Below are 16,471 nucleotides of genomic sequence, written 5' to 3'. Positions count from 1 at the left end.
AGTCGTTTGGTAGTCGGTCTGATTTTTGTCACGAGGGCAGGCGTGTAAAGGCCGCGGTTGGATGTTTTCGTTGGGTTTGCTGTGAAGCTGACTTTGAGACGTTGTGGCTGGTCCTGGTCCTGCAGGTCGCTCCCCTTTGAGTCCAACTGCAGGCCTTGAATGAATGCGAGAACCAACAGCAAAAACTCATATTTGGTCTTGTTTCAGGGACCGGCGAATGGCAGAACACAAGATGAACGGCTTCATTTCCCCGTCAGGCAAGTGTACAATTATTGCACATGAACATCTGTGACAACATGTTAAGAAAATTAATAAAAATCCATCTAGAACAAAGTTCTTCCGCCGGGGCCAAGCACCAGGGTTACATGCAGAGTAGGTCTCCCTTCTATTTGGGTGTTTTGTCCACTTCCTCACTAACTCACTGGGTGTTCACCAACTAATACTCTTAATTTTTTTTTCTCCTTAGTTTTGAGATGTGCTTTGATTATGGCAAAAATTGTCAAGTTTGTTGGTCAATAAAATTTATTGTGAAGCATTTGAAATGTTTTGGAAAAAGGGCAAAGTCAGAAGTTGTCATGACTTGGGTTGAAATGGAATGTTTGACAATGAAACCATTTGATCAAAAATTGTCTTTTTTTTTTTTTTGGGGGGGGGGGGGGACCTGCAGGTTTCTCCCCCCCCCCCCCCCCCTTCTGAAATTTGTGTTGAACAAATAAATTGACTTTGTGGCGGTGTCCGACTCTTCTTTTAATCGTCCGCCGGTTCCGTCCTCGAATCGAGAGTGTCCTTCCAAATGTGTTCAGAATCCAAAACCAGCCCTCAGAGCTCAAACGGTGGAGGGCGGAGGTCAAAGCCAAAATGCCGAAGCGGCATCGAGCGACGACGCTGCACCCGAACGGAAAAAGTTGCCGGCAGAGGTGAGCTCAGCCCCGAGTGCGAATCTTAAGCCCGTGTTGAGAATTCTTTTTTTTTTCTAATGCATCTTACAAGATGTCCACGTTTCCGTTCTATGACTTGCGCCGTATGCGCTTGTCCCAAGTGGGTTATTTAATTTTTTTTTTTTTTTAATGCTATTTTAAATGTTTTGTCTTTGTTTTCAAATGTTAGGTAAAGCACATTGAGTGAACTCGTGTATGAAATGCGCTTTCCAAGTCAATTGACCCCCTCCGTACGGTGCACTTAACGCCTCCCAAAGTGACGTCACGCCACGTGCGCTGATGTAAGACAAACAATTTCTTTAAAAATGGCAAATTGTTAACTGAGACAGACGCCATGCTTCTGATTTCGTTCAATCATTCACACGCAGCAGTGTTATGCTAGCGAAGAACGTCTCATTCATTTATACGAGACGTGTATTAAAAATCAAATTTGGGGCATATCTTCGTGCAAACGCATCTGTTCCGGTTGATATTAGATGGATTTAGTTGAGGATGCGGTTTTCCACAAAGTTTGATCCATCGAAGGCATTGGTCCTAGTACTGGGTCTTCGGTTTTGGAAAGGGTACGAATCGAAGTCCCACCGACTCGCCTTTCAGGATACCCGTCGTCACGATTACAACGTCCGTGACGACGCCTCTGAACCATATTTTTTGTTCAATAACCCAAATACGCGATAAAACCTAACTCAACCGATACTGGACCATTCAATGTTGTCTGAGAAAATGGCGGGAGCAAAAACGTCTTTTGCTTTATGCAGATCTCTGGCCTCCGATTGGTCAGTGACGCGGATTGCGCAATATCCACGGAGGGGTCAATTTGCTTTCCTTTGCTGGGGCGTCCCTGGGCCGCAGACGCGCGTCGAAGTGCGACCACAAGGGGGCGCTCCAGCCGGCAGCCATTCCAACAAAATCTGCCTGACAACTTGCGGTCTTTGGGTTCGATTCCGGCCTCGACCCGACGTTGCGCCGGAATGTCTCCGTGGAGCCTGTTGCGTCCCCCGTCCTCAACAGAAGCTCACGTTTCCAACCCCCTCGGCCGGCGCAGAGCTGCGAGTTTTCTTTCTATGCATATTCTGATGAAATTGTACAAATTTGAAACTCTCCATAAGCAGGTACATTGCAAGAGCTTTGCATCTATAATAATTTTTTCCCCATTTTATTTAAACGTAATAATCAAACAATTGGGATAAGTAATCAATATCTTCATTGAATTTTAAAGTGAATTGCTACAAGGTGAAGCAGATCTGAATTACAAAACATACACATTTAAAACGTGCTCACTGCATTTTAGACAGACTCAACGCCCTGCACGGGGTTTGAACCACCAACCTCTCGGTTCCAAAGCCACATCGCGACGCCCTCACCCGTCACCGAGTTGACAGTTGAGCCTTTCTTCCTGTCCGTATATTTCAAACGACCGATTTCCACGTTTTTAAATTCAATGTGCGTATCCAGTCCCCACTCGCATGTTCCGCGGTGGCCTGTTGAGTTGTGCCTCGCTCGAAGAACCCGAAAGTCTCGGTTCAAAACCACTTGTGGCACTGTTTGCTTTTTTAAAGAATGTTTTTGTCCAGTTCACGTCTTTTAATGGTGGCTGCCCACCACACAGGAAGTTCAGTTTTATTTTGAATTAAGATAATAGACAAAATAAAAGTCAAGACCACAAAAGCAACATTCTCGCTGTTAAATTAATTTCAGAAATGATTATATTAATACACACTACATTACTTGTATTATGCAATCAAGTTATTACATCACAATGTACAGGAAGAGAGAGAACAGGATTAGTTCGGGTTAGTAGTTGCACATGGTTATGGGTTAGTACAACGTATTGGTTAGGACAGTTATGCACAGTACATCGTTTGAGAGACATTGACATTGCATTTACGAAACCTCTGTTGTTCACTGCTGGCTTTGAACCTACAACCCCGAGCTCAGAAACCTACAGCGCAATCCTCTGAGCCAGAAGTGAACTAAACATTTCAGGTTTTCCTTGCCTCATGTCTTTCATTTTGAGCACCGCGAGCAGGCTGCCCGGGGATGCTCTTAGACCCGACTACTCGGGAGGACCTCCAGCTCGCTGTTGGCTCTGCGGGAAAGGATAGCGGCTTGTCAATCTGGCGACCCGGGATCAAATCCAAGGGAGGTCCTTGGCGGTCTTTGAATTGCAGTATAATAATGACTTTTTTTTTTATCTTGAATGGTGTGAGTAGACTGGCTGGGAATGCCTTATACGCTACTGCGAGGGGAGGCCTCCAGCTCGCTGTCGGCTCTCAGCGTAAGGCGAGCGCTTCTGAATCCGGCAACCCGGGTTCAAATCCAAGGGAGGTCCTTGGTAGTCTCAAATAAATTCCTCCAGAAAATAGAGTAGCCAGTAGGGAACGCTAGGGTGGCGTACGCCAGTAGATGTAGCTCGGAGATAGGATAGCGTACGCTAGGGTAGCTAGCAGATAGAAAGGCGTACGCCAGTAGCGATAGCTCGCAGATAGGAAAGCGTACGCTAGGGTAGCTAGCAGATAGCATAGCCGGTAGAGAAGATGGCGTACGCCAGTAGCGGTAGCTCGCAGACAAGACGGCCGGTGGAGAGGATGGCGTACGCCAGTAGCGGTAGCTCGCAGACAGGAAGGCCGGTGGAGAGGGTGGCGTACGCCAGTAGCGGTAGCTCGGAGGTAGGATGGCAGGTAGAAAGAATGGCGTACGCCAGTAGCTTGCAGGCAGGGTGGTAACAGTTGTGAAGAGTAGTAGCACAATATTTTGGGTGTTTTACAGAATAGTTGCAAAATATTACAGAATATTATATTATAAATATTACTGCCTGCGTGCTACCGCTACTAGCATATGCCTCCCTCTCTACCTGCCATCCTGTCTCAAGCTACCGCTACTAACGTGCGCTCCTTCTCTCCACCTGCCGTCCTGTCTCCGAGCAACCGCTACTGGCGTACGCCATCCTCTCCACCGGCCGTCCTGTCTCCAAGCAACCGCTACTGGCGTACGCCATCCTCTCTACCGGCCGTCCTGTCTGCGAGCTACCGCTACTAGCGTACGCCATCCTCTCTACCGGCCATCCTATTTCCGAGCTACCGCTACTGGCGTACTCTATCTGATCTGCGAGCTATCGGTACTGGCGTACGCCTTTCTATCTGCTCGCTACCCTAGCGTACACTATCCTATCTCCGAGTTACCTCTACTGGCGTACACCATCCTGCCTGCGAGCTACCACTACTGGCGTACGGCACCCTAGCGTTCCCTACTGGCTACTCTATTTTCTGGAGGAATTTATTTGAGACTACCAAGGACCTCCCTTGGATTTGAACCCGGGTTGCCGGATTCAGAAGCGCTCGCCTTACGCTGAGAGCCAACAGCGAGCTGGAGGCCTCCCCTCGCAGTAGCGTATAAGGCATTCCCAGCCAGTCTACTCACACCATTCAAGATAAAAAAAAAAGTCATTATTATACTGCAATTCAAAGACCGCCAAGGACCTCCCTTGGATTTGATCCCGGGTCCCCAGATTGACAAGCCGCTATCCTTTCCCGCAGAGCCAACAGCGAGCTGGAGGTCCTCCATCGCAGTCGGGTCTAAGAGCATCCCCGGGCAGCCTGCTCGCGGTGCTCAAAATGAAAGACATGAGGCAAGGAAAACCTGAAACGTTTAGTTCACTTCTGGCTCAGAGGATTGCGCTGTAGGTTTCTGAGCTCGGGGTTGTAGGTTCAAAGCCAGCAGTGAACAACAGAGGTTTCGTAAATGCAATGTCAATGTCTCTCAAACGATGTACTGTGCATAACTGTCCTGACCCTAACCAATACGCTGTACTAACCCATAACCATGTGCAACTACTAATCCTAATTAACCCAGTTCATTGTGATGTAACAACTTGATCATAACATGCAAATAATGCAGTGTATTAATATAAATAATCATTTCTGAAATCCATTTTAACAGCAAAAATGTTACTTTTGTGGTCTTGACTTTTATTTTGTCGATTATCTTAATTCAAAATAAAACTGAACTTCCTGTGTGGTGGGCAGCCACCATTAAAAGACGTGAATTGGACAAAAACATTCTTAAGAAAAGCAAACAGTGCCCCAAGTGGTTTTGAACCGAGACTTTCGGGTTCTTCGAGCGAGGCACAACTCAACAGGCCACCGCGGAACATGCGAGTGGGGACTGGATACGCACATTGAATTTAAAAACGTGGAAATCGGTCGTTTGAAATATACGGACAGGAAGAAAGGCTCAACTGTCAACTCGGTGACGGGTGAGGGCGTCGCGATGTGGCTTTGGAACCGAGAGGTTGGTGGTTCAAACCCCGTGCAGGGCGTTGAGTCTGTCTAAAATGCAGTGAGCACGTTTTAAATGTGTATGTTTTGTAATTCAGATCTGCTTCACCTTGTAGCAATTCACTTTAAAATTCAATGAAAGATATTTGATTACTTATCCCAATTGTTTGATTTTATTACGTTTAAATAAAATGGGGAAAAAATTATTATAGATGCAAAGCTCTTGCAATGTACCTGCTTATGGAGAGTTTCAAATTTGTACAATTTCATCAGAATTATGCATAGAAAGAAAACTCGCAGCTCTGCGCCGGCCGAGGGGGTTGGAAACGTGAGCTTCTGTTGAGGACGGGGGACGCAACAGGCTCCACGGAGACATTCCGGCGCAACGTCGGGTCGAGGCCGGAATCGAACCCAAAGACCGCAAGTTGTCAGGCAGAATTTGTTGGAATGGCTGCCGGCTGGAGCGCCCCCTTGTGGTCGCACTTCGACGCGCCTCTGCGGCCCAGGGACGCCCCAGCAAAGGAAAGCAAATTGACCCCTCCGTGGATATTGCGCAATCCGCGTCACTGACCAATCGGAGGCCAGAGATCTGCATAAAGCAAAAGACGTTTTTGCTCCCGCCATTTTCTCAGACAACATTGAATGGTCCAGTATCGGTTGAGTTAGCGTTTTATCGCGTATTTGGGTTATTGAACAAAAAATATGGTTCAGAGGCGTCGTCACGGACGTTGTAATCGTGACGACGGGTATCCTGAAAGGCGAGTCGGTGGGACTTCGATTCGTACCCTTTCCAAAACCGAAGACCCAGTACTAGGACCAATGCCTTCGATGGATCAAACTTTGTGGAAAACCGCATCCTCAACTAAATCCATCTAATATCAACCGGAACAGATGCGTTTGCACGAAGATATGCCCCAAATTTGATTTTTAATACACGTCTCGTATAAATGAATGAGACGTTCTTCGCTAGCATAACACTGCTGCGTGTGAATGATTGAACGAAATCAGAAGCATGGCGTCTGTCTCAGTTAACAATTTGCCATTTTTAAAGAAATTGTTTGTCTTACATCAGCGCACGTGGCGTGACGTCACTTTGGGAGGCGTTAAGTGCACCGTACGGAGGGGGTCAATTGACTTGGAAAGCGCATTTCATACACGAGTTCACTCAATGTGCTTTACCTAACATTTGAAAACAAAGACAAAACATTTAAAATAGCATTAAAAAAAAAAAAAAAATTAAATAACCCACTTGGGACAAGCGCATACGGCGCAAGTCATAGAACGGAAACGTGGACATATTCTGAAATGCATTAGAAAAAAAAAAAAGAATTCTCAACACAGGCTTAAGATTCGCACTCGGGGCTGAGCTCACCTCTGCCGGCAACTTTTTCCGTTCGGGTGCAGCGTCGTCGCTCGATGCCGCTTCGGCATTTCGGCTTTGACCTCCGCCCTCCACCGTTTGAGCTCTGAGGGCTGGTTTTGGATTCTGAACACATTTGGAAGGACACTTTCGATTCGAGGACGGAACCGGCGGACGATTAAAAGAAGAGTCGGACACCGCCACAAAGTCAATTTATTTGTTCAACACAAATTTCAGAAGGGGGGGGGGGGGGGACGACCTGCAGGTCCCCCCCCCAAAAAAAAAAAAAAACACATTTTTTTGATCAAATGGTTTCATTGTCAAACATTCCATTTCAACCCAAGTCATGACAACTTCTGACTTTAACCCTTTTTCCATCAAACATTTCAAATGCTTCACAATAAATTTTATTGACCAACAAACTTGACAATTTTTGCCATAATCAAAGCACATCTCAAAACTAAGGAGAAAAAAAAAATTAAGAGTATTAGTTGGTGAACACCCAGTGAGTGAGTAAGGAAGTGGACAAACACCCAAATAGAAGGGAGACCTACTCTGCATGTAACCCTGGTGCTTGGCCCCCGGCGGAAGAACTTTGTTCTAGATGGATTTTTATAATTTTCTTCTTAACATGTTGTCACAGATGTTCATGTGCAATAATTGTACACTTGCCTGACGGGGAAATGAAGCCGTTCATCTTGTGTTCTGCCATTCGCCGGTCCCTGAAACAAGACCAAATATGAGTTTTTGCTGTTGGTTCTCGCATTCATTCAAGGGCTGCAGTTGGACTCAAAGGGGAGCGACCTGCAGAGCGACCTGCAGACCAGCCACAACGTCTCAAAGTCGGCTTCACAGCAACCCAACGAAAACATCCAACCGCGGCCTTTACACGCCTGCCCTCGTGACAAAAATCAGACCGACTACCAAACGACTTCCTTCCATTGCTCGTCGACCAAGGGAAGCCACACGGCTCACTACTCTGCCCCCACCTGTTCACCGTTTAACTTTGACCGCAAATCCCACTTGCGTTCCCGCTTCTTGCATCCCCAGAGCGCGAGCGGCCACAAACTCAGAACCAAGACAGACCCTCACCGTGCGGTTGGAGCAGGGCAACCTTTTGTTCCGGATCGCCGGCGGCTTGCCAGGTGAGGGGACACCGGAATCCATCCCCTCGGACCGCGACGTTCGCCGAGGACTGACCTGCAGTGGGAGCGGGTAGAAAGGAGGACCCCAAAGGGAAAAGACGCAGCAGCTCCTACAGCAACGAAAACTCACTTCAAAAACTGAATGACTGCAACTTCTCAGGCATCCAACAAAAACACATTGTACAATTTTTTTTTTCATTAAATCACACACAATTTGACCACTTTCATTTTTTTACCCCATCATCTCACAATACGTCCTGAGATTTTTTTTTTAAACCCCTGCATGAAAATTTTGCCTTTTACTGCACATTGTCATGTTTTAATTTTGTCCATTTAAAATCCAGTCATTTATACTTTGGGAAATTTTTTATGCTATTTGTCAAAGGCCGAAATATCAAACTTATTTTAGGGCGCTAAAATGCCTGACTGTGAGAGTCATTTTTAGTCTGAAATGTATTTGCACACGCTAAAAACAGTTCAAAGCCATTTTATTTCAAATAAAGCACATTTGTCACATACGAAAGTGTAAAGGAGAGAAAAAGTCAAATACAAAAAAGACATTTTGGGGGAAGACGGAATTATGAACACGTTCAAAGATTTGAACAAAATTCACAGCAAACGGCGTTAGTGGGTGAACACCAAGTGAGTTAGTGAGCGGAGGCAAACGCCAAGCGGACCGACGACAGACTCACCCTCCGGTTGGCGCCTTTGTTTCGGGACGCTGCGGGGGGAGAAGCGCACCGGCGTTGACGTTACGTTGGTGACGCGTACTCACCGAGAGACGAGAAGTCCTCCCTCGTCTTCGCGGGGCCCGCCCGCTACGGCCGACCCCTGACCCCGCCGAAACGACGAGCCGACCACCTCCAACGGACGTCGGCGCCGCAGATGGGACAAATCAAGACCGGCCGGCTCCAGCCGACCGAGGAAGGTCCGCAAAACTCTCCGAACTTCCTTGGCCAAAGCTGCCCTCCTCCCGTTCACTTCCTTTATTTGGTCCGTTCCGTTTCCCCTCGCTCAGCCTTTCTGCAGCTCGCCTCCAAAATATGTACGCACAACACAATTAGTTGCACGCTGGTGACTTCAATTTGTGTGTACTTTTTACCCTCACCCGGCGGATGTCGGCGCCTCGTTTCCTCTGCTGCACCTCTTCGACGCGGGGACGAGAGTGGAGAGAAGAGGGAAAAAAAAAAAAAAAAAAAAAAAAAAAAAATACAACACTTCTAAAATTAGAACAAATTCATCTCCTTATGTCCCAAAACAAAACTCGGACATTTTGCAACACCAGCTCAAACCAAGGCAAAGACAACAAAGAGGGGGGGGGGGGGGGGGGAATCGCACTGGCATCCGCGTGAAGCTCCGCAAGAGGACCGTTTGCCGTTGCGGTCGACGCTCCAGCGGCCTCGAAGACTGCGACGATGAGCGGAGAAAAGATTGTGGACTTCGTGAGGCAGAGGCGTCCTTCGTCCCAGCTGCCGTGCGTTCGCCGTGGGGGACCTTCAACGTCCTGGGAGTTTAAAATCGCTCCCGACCTGAAAAAGGCCCAGCGGAAGGTCCACTTCCTGCGTCTGCCGCAGAAGCCGCCGAGGAGTTCGACATTGCAGTCGTCGAGTCAGTCCCGTGTTCTGCTTTCCACCTCCGAGCAAAACCGCTGAAAAGGGGGCCCCTCGAGCCCCCCCCTTGAGGACCTGCCTCCAAAAATGCTCTTGCAGCGTCCACATCCTGGTCACCACTTGCAGCTTCCTTCCCTCAGGTCGGCGTGACTGCACCATGCAAAGTACAACAACAACATTGACAATTTTGCCATCACGTCTCCGTCAGGCCATTTGGACGCTGCTCACCTGCACAATTTCACGTTGAACGCGGCTTCGAGGACCCCGACTGGACAGCGTCGCCGTGTACGTTTTTTTTCCTCCTGGCCGCATTCCTGCACTCCACCGCTGCTCCGAGTCATCAACACGAGGAAGAATCACGTTGGGAACGCGCCACTCACATGTCACGTGTACTGTATTAGTTATAGTCATAACTTATCTTTCTCCAATTTCTGTGTTCTTGCCCAATCCGCCGCTGCCCCTGAAAGCAAAAAGCTGGCATTGACCAATAGGGACGGATGACAGCTTGAAATTCCACACTTAGCTACAGAAGGGCCAAATTAATGTTCAAAAATCAGAGTCAGTGCGAACACCCCCCGTGCATTAGTGAGTGACGACAAACAGCAAAAGTGGTCGCAAGACACTTCCCTCGTACTTGGATCTTGAAGCGGTGGAACATTCCCACTTTTCTTTGGGAATGCTACGGTGAGGTAGTTTGGAATCAGTTCATGATGCGTAAGGACTTTTTACCCTTGTCCAATTTCTGTGTTCTTCCCCAATCCACCACAAAAAAAAAAGGGGGGGGGTTCGGGGTTAGTTGACAAAAAAAAAAAAAAGGACATTTGTGTTTAGCAAACTAGAGTGGACTGCACCTCAAAAGACTTGGGGCAGGGTCAAAAATGCTGCTGACTCCTCCTCCAGGACTTGCACACTGCCACAGCTCTACATCCAAAATCGTCTTACAGCCTCCCCATCCTGGTCACTTCGTCCAATTTGGCCACGCAAACTACGACAAGAAGAAATTCCAACAACTTCTTTCCCCTCGTCATTAACTTCCGAGCCAGTTTTGTCACATCTGTCGGGCCAAATGGACCAGACACTATTGTTTATGTTCAACTGTTCTCATTTGAGAAATGACTGCATCTTTTTGCATAATTGCCAACTTCTTAAGTATTCTTTCAATTTACTTATACTAGAGCGGTGACCAATTTTTTTTTTGACATACCTACATCATCAAGATGATTCTGATTAGTCTTTAAGAACCGCTGACCCTGGTGCGTTGTCTGATTCTGCATCTCCACCACCCTGGGCAGGAAGCGAGAGAAAAATAAAAACCAGTACAAAATGTTTTGCGCGTTGACCAGTACTTCGGACTCATCCCCCAAAACCCGCAACGTGCGCCTCCGCCTTTCAAACCGCCATCCTGAACCGCGACCGGCCAAACAACTCCAGACCGCCTCGAGAACAACCCTGCCAACAACACCTGACGGCCCAACACTTTGCCTGCCTGCTGGCGTCACAAATCAGACCTCGCTAAAACAAATCCAAACTGGAGCTCCAATCAGCCAAGACAAACCACAAAGTACACTACTCTGCCCCCTGCTGGTCAATTTTGTTTGTCCACGGTCACCTCGGACCGATTCAGACACGGGCAAACAGCTTGAGAGGCCTCGTCCTTTGACCTCCTTCCACCAGGCGGGCTCCTCTTTCAACCTGCAAAAAGCACACAAGTGTCACGCGTTGGGAGCTGGAAACTTGGATTCATTTGTGCCTTTGTACACGTTGCCCTCCACGGTTGAAGCACCGCCTTTTAAAAAAAGATTGCGAAAGGCTCACAGGAAAGATACAAATTACATCAATAATACATGTAAATATTCAGAAAAGAACTAAACAGAAGAGCCAGCCAGCATAAAAAAATAAAATCACGTAAAAAGAAACAAGTGCTCAGCCCAACGTGACGCACAAACTTTTCCTTCGACGCGGCTGCTTCCTCGCCACTGAGAAGCCTGCAACAAACAATTCCACCGTTACAAACAAACATTTGCTTGCACGCCTGAGAAAACGCCGCTTCCCTGCTCGCCATTTTGCTGCTCATGCCCATTAGTGCACCTGCGTCAGCTTTATGGCTCGCTGGTGCGCACCTGCCTCCAATTCGCTTCTCCCCTCACGCCACAAAAGGAGAGCCGAAGCTTTAAGACTTTTCTAAAAACATGATACTCCTCATGGTCTAACACAAAAAAAAAAAAAAAAAAAAAAAAAAACTGAATTATAGTGCAATAGGGTTAAAGTATTCCTTCACGGGAGGGAAAGGAGGACCCCAAAAAAGAAAAGATTGAGCAACAAAAACACTAACAATGCATTGTCTTTTAGATCCTGCACAATTTTAAAATATTTACTATTTTACCCCCCCAATCAAATCACTCCACTATATGTCCCATTTATTGGGGGATTTTTTTGTGTTTAACCACTGTGTGCAAACGTTGCCTTTTACTGCACATTGTCATGTTTTAGGTCTAGTTTTTCTATTTCTTAACCACGAAAAAAATGAAAGCCCAATACTTATTTCACTGGTGTTTATACATTTTACTTTTTTCCCAATCATGCAAAACGGTGGGGGGGGGGTTGAGTGCAGATCATTTGAATTTGTGCATGTTCTTGTTACCCTGATTCATCCCCTCCTGTCTCGTCTCATCCTCTGCCACCCTGAAAAACAAACAAAAAAAAACATTTATACGAGTGGAGCAATGTTATTCGTTTCCTCCCTTCAACCCTGCATACTCCACCGTTCAAAGCACCACCCACAAAACTACTCTGGACGGAGACAAGCCACACAACTAGCCGACCAATTAAAGCAGGATCCTGCAAACATCACTCGAATGCACCGAGACGTCCAACCGTCACCCCTATTAACCATTTCCACGCGCCAACTACACCAATTGAACATTTCCCAGACTGCTACACAAGGTGTGCCACAAAGCCCAGTACTCTGCCCCCCCTCCTGTCACCAAACACACTAACGACTCCCGCACTGGTGAATTTTTACTTCCACTCGTCCCGTCCCCCGGCAGTCGCCTCATCCGCCCTGTAAAAGACATGCAACCATTAGTTGCGTGCTGGTCACTTCATTTTTGCCAGTTTTTACACTCTCATGATCCAGCTCCACCTCTGCAACACGTCAAACAGATCAGAAGAACCCCAAAAGTTCAATATTAAAAATGACCCACACCCCTCACTGGATAACCAGAGGGTGAATAAAACAGACCCAGGAACACATGACCATTAAGATTGAAAGTGTAACGTATTACACCACCACAGAAGAAAACATTTCACGGCAGAAAATTTTTGTACATTTCAATATTGACATGAATAGTACAATTGCAATACCACAGATCTGAAAACCAAAGCACATAAAAATGCATGAAATCTACAGTTCAATACAAAACCACAAAGCCATCGAGCGTCATTTACAGACGCACCCCCCCCGCCCAAAAAAATACAAATAAAAAAAAAGCTGGCCAGCTTTTCGAACCTTCCATCAAAAGAAATCAAACTTTCAAGCCAATTGTGAGCTGAGGTGCTCAGCAAACGCCATACCTCAAACCTTCGCTGGAACGCTGCTCTCGCCCTTCGAAGTGAGAAACCTGCAACGAACTCGAGGTCACCTTGGAAAACACGTCGACTATACGTATAACTTATAAAAAAAGAAAGAAAGAAACATTTACAAATGAAACTCGCGTACTTGCTGAGCTGAGTCAACGCGTGCCAGCCAGCCGCCATTTTGCTGCTTGTGTCATTAAGGCCACCTGTGCGCATTTAATGGATCCCCCATCAAGTGCGCACAGCTGCCTCCAATCGTCGGGAGAGCGAAAACCCAGCACAAAGTCCGCATTTGGACGCGCTGAGCCCCGCCACAAACGTTTCTCCTTTGAAAAAAACAACCTGAGGCGGGTCGCCATTTGCTCGCGACCTTCACGCAATTCAAACGCTTCACCACTTCCGGGTACGGGGCAACCTTTTCCCGCCAAAATGCAACCAGGAAGTCATTAACTCAGCTGCTGGCCTTCACCCCACCGCGGAGGCTGGCGCCGCCTTGTGGTGAGGAGATGAACAGCGCCTTTCCGCGCCGCCATTTTGGATGTGGCAAATTCTCGCACTCTGCATCCATCATTGGTTACGTCATTGTCAACAGGCTCTGACTTCTGGTCTGGGCAAAAAGTATGACAAACATACACACATTGTCATGGAAAAGGATGCGATCAATACATAATGATTGCCTGCGCAGTCCAGTTTTTCTTCGACGTCATTGGATTGCACGCATTCTGTCTAATCTATTAGTGTTTGATTTTTTTTTGTTTGTTTGTAAACATTCATCCATATGTACGTTTTGATTGAACACGACAGGGAGGGGGTTGTTGGCCATTTTTTATTGTCAGGTTTGATTGTGACTCGAGTACATTCCAATCCATAATGCACGCGTTATGAATACGACGCAATTGAACAAAGAGTTCCACTGTACCTCCTCCATTGTCGCCAATTCAGCTTCACTCCCCATATTTATGATAAAAAGTAAACAAACGAAGAAGAAAAAAAAGCACATCTCTACACCCAGACCTTTCCCTCAGCACCCCCGCTCGCCCCATCCCGGCCTCCGCAGCAGCGCCGAGCGGCCGGCGGGTTCTTGTACACGGCGCGGCTGTACGGGATGAAGCACAGCCCCAGCCGGAGATGCCTGGCCAGACGGCAGTAGGCGGCCAGAGCCAGCACCAGAAAGGGGGTCACCAAGAGGAAGCCCACCACCAGCAGAGCCACGCAGCCCCCATCCGTCAGCACGGCGGAGCAGTACGGCCTCGTCCCCTGGAGTCGCACCTTGGAAAGTGGAGACGGCGCGTGTGAGTGGCCAACGCGGCGACGGTTTCTCTCCCCGGAGTCAACGCCAAGGTCGCTGTCGGCGAGTGTGCGCATGAGAGGGAGGGAGGGAGGGGGTTTGAGAGGAGACAGCAGGACTGCATCATCCTTATCGCCTCCTGACGTGACAGAGCAGGAGAATGTTGGGAATCCGGGCATCAATCAGATTTGCGGCGAGGGGGCGGGGGTGACGAGCGCGGGAGTGTCGACAGCTCACGCGAGGGCTGCAGATGCAGAGGTTGGCTTTGGCCTTTATTCATAAACATTGTCTTGCGCAAACGTTCCTTCAAGGGGAAAGTCAGCGCCCAATACCGTCGAGATAACCTCTCGCAAACTCGTCAGGTCCGCATTAATCTTCCACTAAGCTGCTGTCACGTGAACTCTTGTTCGCGGACGTTCGAGGAGCGGAGAAGAAAAGTCCCGCTCATTAACCTTCGTCGCACGGCAGAAGTCACCGAAGCGTGACGACTGATTGGGTGGGCCCGTCTCGATGAATGCTTGCCGGCTCGCTGCGCCCAGTCTCGTTCTCGGGGTCCTTTTAAGATTGGGATGTGTGTGGTGCGCGGAAACAGCCACGTTGTGGGAACGGGTTTTGCTCTGGCACGACCGCTCGTGGCAGCGGCCTGGAAAAGCCCCACGACGACCTTAAATTTGCACCACTCTTCTATTTGGTGTCAAAGTTCATTTCCGCGTTAGACTTGAATGAAGTTTGGAGATGAGACCCCAGCACCCCCCCCCCCCCCACGCTTACCGAGGAGTGGCAGAGGAAGCCAAAGGCAACCATGACGACGGCCGGGGTCAGGATGCTTCCGAAGAGCAGCCCGGCCAGGCAGGCGTTGACGGCGGCGACGACCAAGTTCTGCGCCGTCACCAGGACCGAGCAGGCCCAGCAGTCCAGGGACCCCCGCAGCTCCGGCGCCGAGTGAGGGGGGGGCACCGACGCACGCGAGGGCATCTCCCCGCCTCGTCCCGCTGCAGGAGCAGAGGCAGGAAGGTCCAAGACCTGATGGCGGACCCCCTTCTCCGGAACGGCGCTCCGACTCATGGCAAGCTGCGGACGAGAAAAGCCAAATTTGACCTCTCGGCGGTTCATCCGAGGGCTCTCGCGCACGAGACGGAGGGACACGTTTAGGCGTAAAAGGAGAAAAGGTGCACCGTTTCCATCCATCCATCTTCTGAGCCACTTATCCTCACAAGGGTCGCGGGAGCGCTGGAGCCTATCCCGGCTGTCAACGGGCACGAGGCGGGGTCCACCCTGGACCGGTCGAGACAGACAACGGCGGCACTCACAGTCACATCCGAGGACAATTTAAGAGGGTCCAATTGACGTTGCGCGTTTTTGGGATGTGCCCACGCGGAGAACACGCAGGCGGGGGCGGGATTTGAACCCGGATCTCAGAAATCTGACACGTGTTCACGTTTTCCACGGCCACGCATCAGCATCCCAAAGTTGGCGCGCACACAACAGCATAAAGCAGAAAGTTACACGAGTCCCGTCGGGATTTTGTTCTCGGACTAATCAATTGTTGTTGTGATGTGGACTACTGCACTCACATCACGGGCGTTGCCATTGGTCCTGGAGCGCGTGGGTCCGACGGTCCTCCTTTTCCTCCTCGAAGCAGCAGGACTTCTTTGTCTGAACTCACTGGATTGAGTCGACGGCGGCGTTTGGCTCCGTCCTCCCTCCACTCTGGCTCCGCCCACAAGGATTGGCCGGGATGTGGGAGGAAACCGGGAGTGCCCGGCCGGAGAAAAGCCACGGAGGCACGCGCAAACTCCGCACGGGCGGCTTCCGCGATTGAACCCGGTACCTCGGAACTATGAGCCCGACGCTTAACCAGATGAGCCGCTGTGCCGCCCTCTTCGTATTTATCCGTGAAATTTAATGAACTAGTTTTGGGTTTTTCAACTTTTGTTGGTGCTCGGTAACACAAAAATGCTTGCTGTATCTCAATCTTATCATTTATGACATGACAATTTTTTTTGTGTGTGTGTGTGTGTGTGTGTGTGTGTGTGCAGATTTGAACAAGGATCATGCACGTTGACAACACGTGGTTTGCCTTCACGGGCCACATAATCATCATCTGGCGGCCCGGCTTGGGCCCCGCCGGCCACGAGTTTGACACCTTGGACTTTGCGCACACGGGCCGTACTATTCGTCTCATTTTATTCATAGTCATGTCACACAAATTCACAAAAGTGTTTTAAGACAAGTCTGGCTCAGTTTGGTGTGTGTGTGTGTGTGTGTGTGTGTGTG

The 16,471-nt window shown here is 48.8% G+C and overlaps 1 protein-coding gene across 3 annotated transcripts; it reads right to left on the bottom strand.

Annotated features, from left to right (window-relative positions):
• Nucleotides 1-7,851: 7,851 nt before the first annotated feature.
• LOC133494413 (transmembrane protein 88-like) lies at nt 7,852-16,419 on the bottom strand. Of its 3 annotated transcripts, XM_061808228.1 has the most exons (10): nt 15,769-16,144; nt 14,966-15,265; nt 13,921-14,175; nt 13,049-13,513; nt 12,904-12,950; nt 10,535-10,614; nt 10,182-10,315; nt 9,559-10,072; nt 9,059-9,480; nt 7,877-8,866 (listed from the first exon to the last, which is right to left on the bottom strand). In XM_061808228.1, exons 2-4 carry the CDS (start codon nt 15,257-15,259, stop codon nt 13,481-13,483), a joined length of 582 nt encoding a protein of 193 aa, XP_061664212.1. In that variant the 5' UTR covers nt 15,260-15,265; nt 15,769-16,144; the 3' UTR covers nt 7,877-8,866; nt 9,059-9,480; nt 9,559-10,072; nt 10,182-10,315; nt 10,535-10,614; nt 12,904-12,950; nt 13,049-13,480. The 3 variants fall into 3 exon arrangements, 2 of the variants coding, with proteins under 2 accessions (XP_061664212.1, XP_061664211.1); XR_009793300.1 differs by lacking the exons at nt 12,904-12,950; nt 13,049-13,513; nt 13,921-14,175; nt 14,966-15,265; nt 15,769-16,144 and adding exons at nt 10,940-12,012; nt 12,252-12,827 and having other exon boundaries at nt 7,852-8,866; XM_061808227.1 differs by lacking the exons at nt 7,877-8,866; nt 9,059-9,480; nt 9,559-10,072; ... (2 more) ...; nt 12,904-12,950; nt 13,049-13,513 and adding an exon at nt 15,370-15,469 and having other exon boundaries at nt 13,548-14,175; nt 15,769-16,419.
• Nucleotides 16,420-16,471: the final 52 nt, after the last annotated feature.

The sequence above is a fragment of the Syngnathoides biaculeatus genome, chromosome 21, assembly GCF_019802595.1.
Source record: "Syngnathoides biaculeatus isolate LvHL_M chromosome 21, ASM1980259v1, whole genome shotgun sequence".
NCBI lineage: Eukaryota > Metazoa > Chordata > Actinopteri > Syngnathiformes > Syngnathidae > Syngnathoides > Syngnathoides biaculeatus.
Note: the sequence above shows the minus strand (reverse complement) of the source record. Positions and strands in the feature narration are given on the sequence as shown.

Bases quoted from the DNA above. Each gene is read 5' to 3' on its own strand.
- LOC133494413 (XM_061808227.1), bottom strand. From the start codon at position 16,394: ATGACTATGAATAAAATGAGACGAATAGTACGGCCCGTGTGCGCAAAG. The intron at 15,266-15,369 runs GTGCACCTTTTC...TCTCGTCCGCAG, and splicing joins AAGATGGATGGATGGAAACG to CTTGCCATGAGTCGGAGCGC. The intron at 14,176-14,965 runs GTAAGCGTGGGG...CCACTTTCCAAG, and splicing joins GCTTCCTCTGCCACTCCTCG to GTGCGACTCCAGGGGACGAG.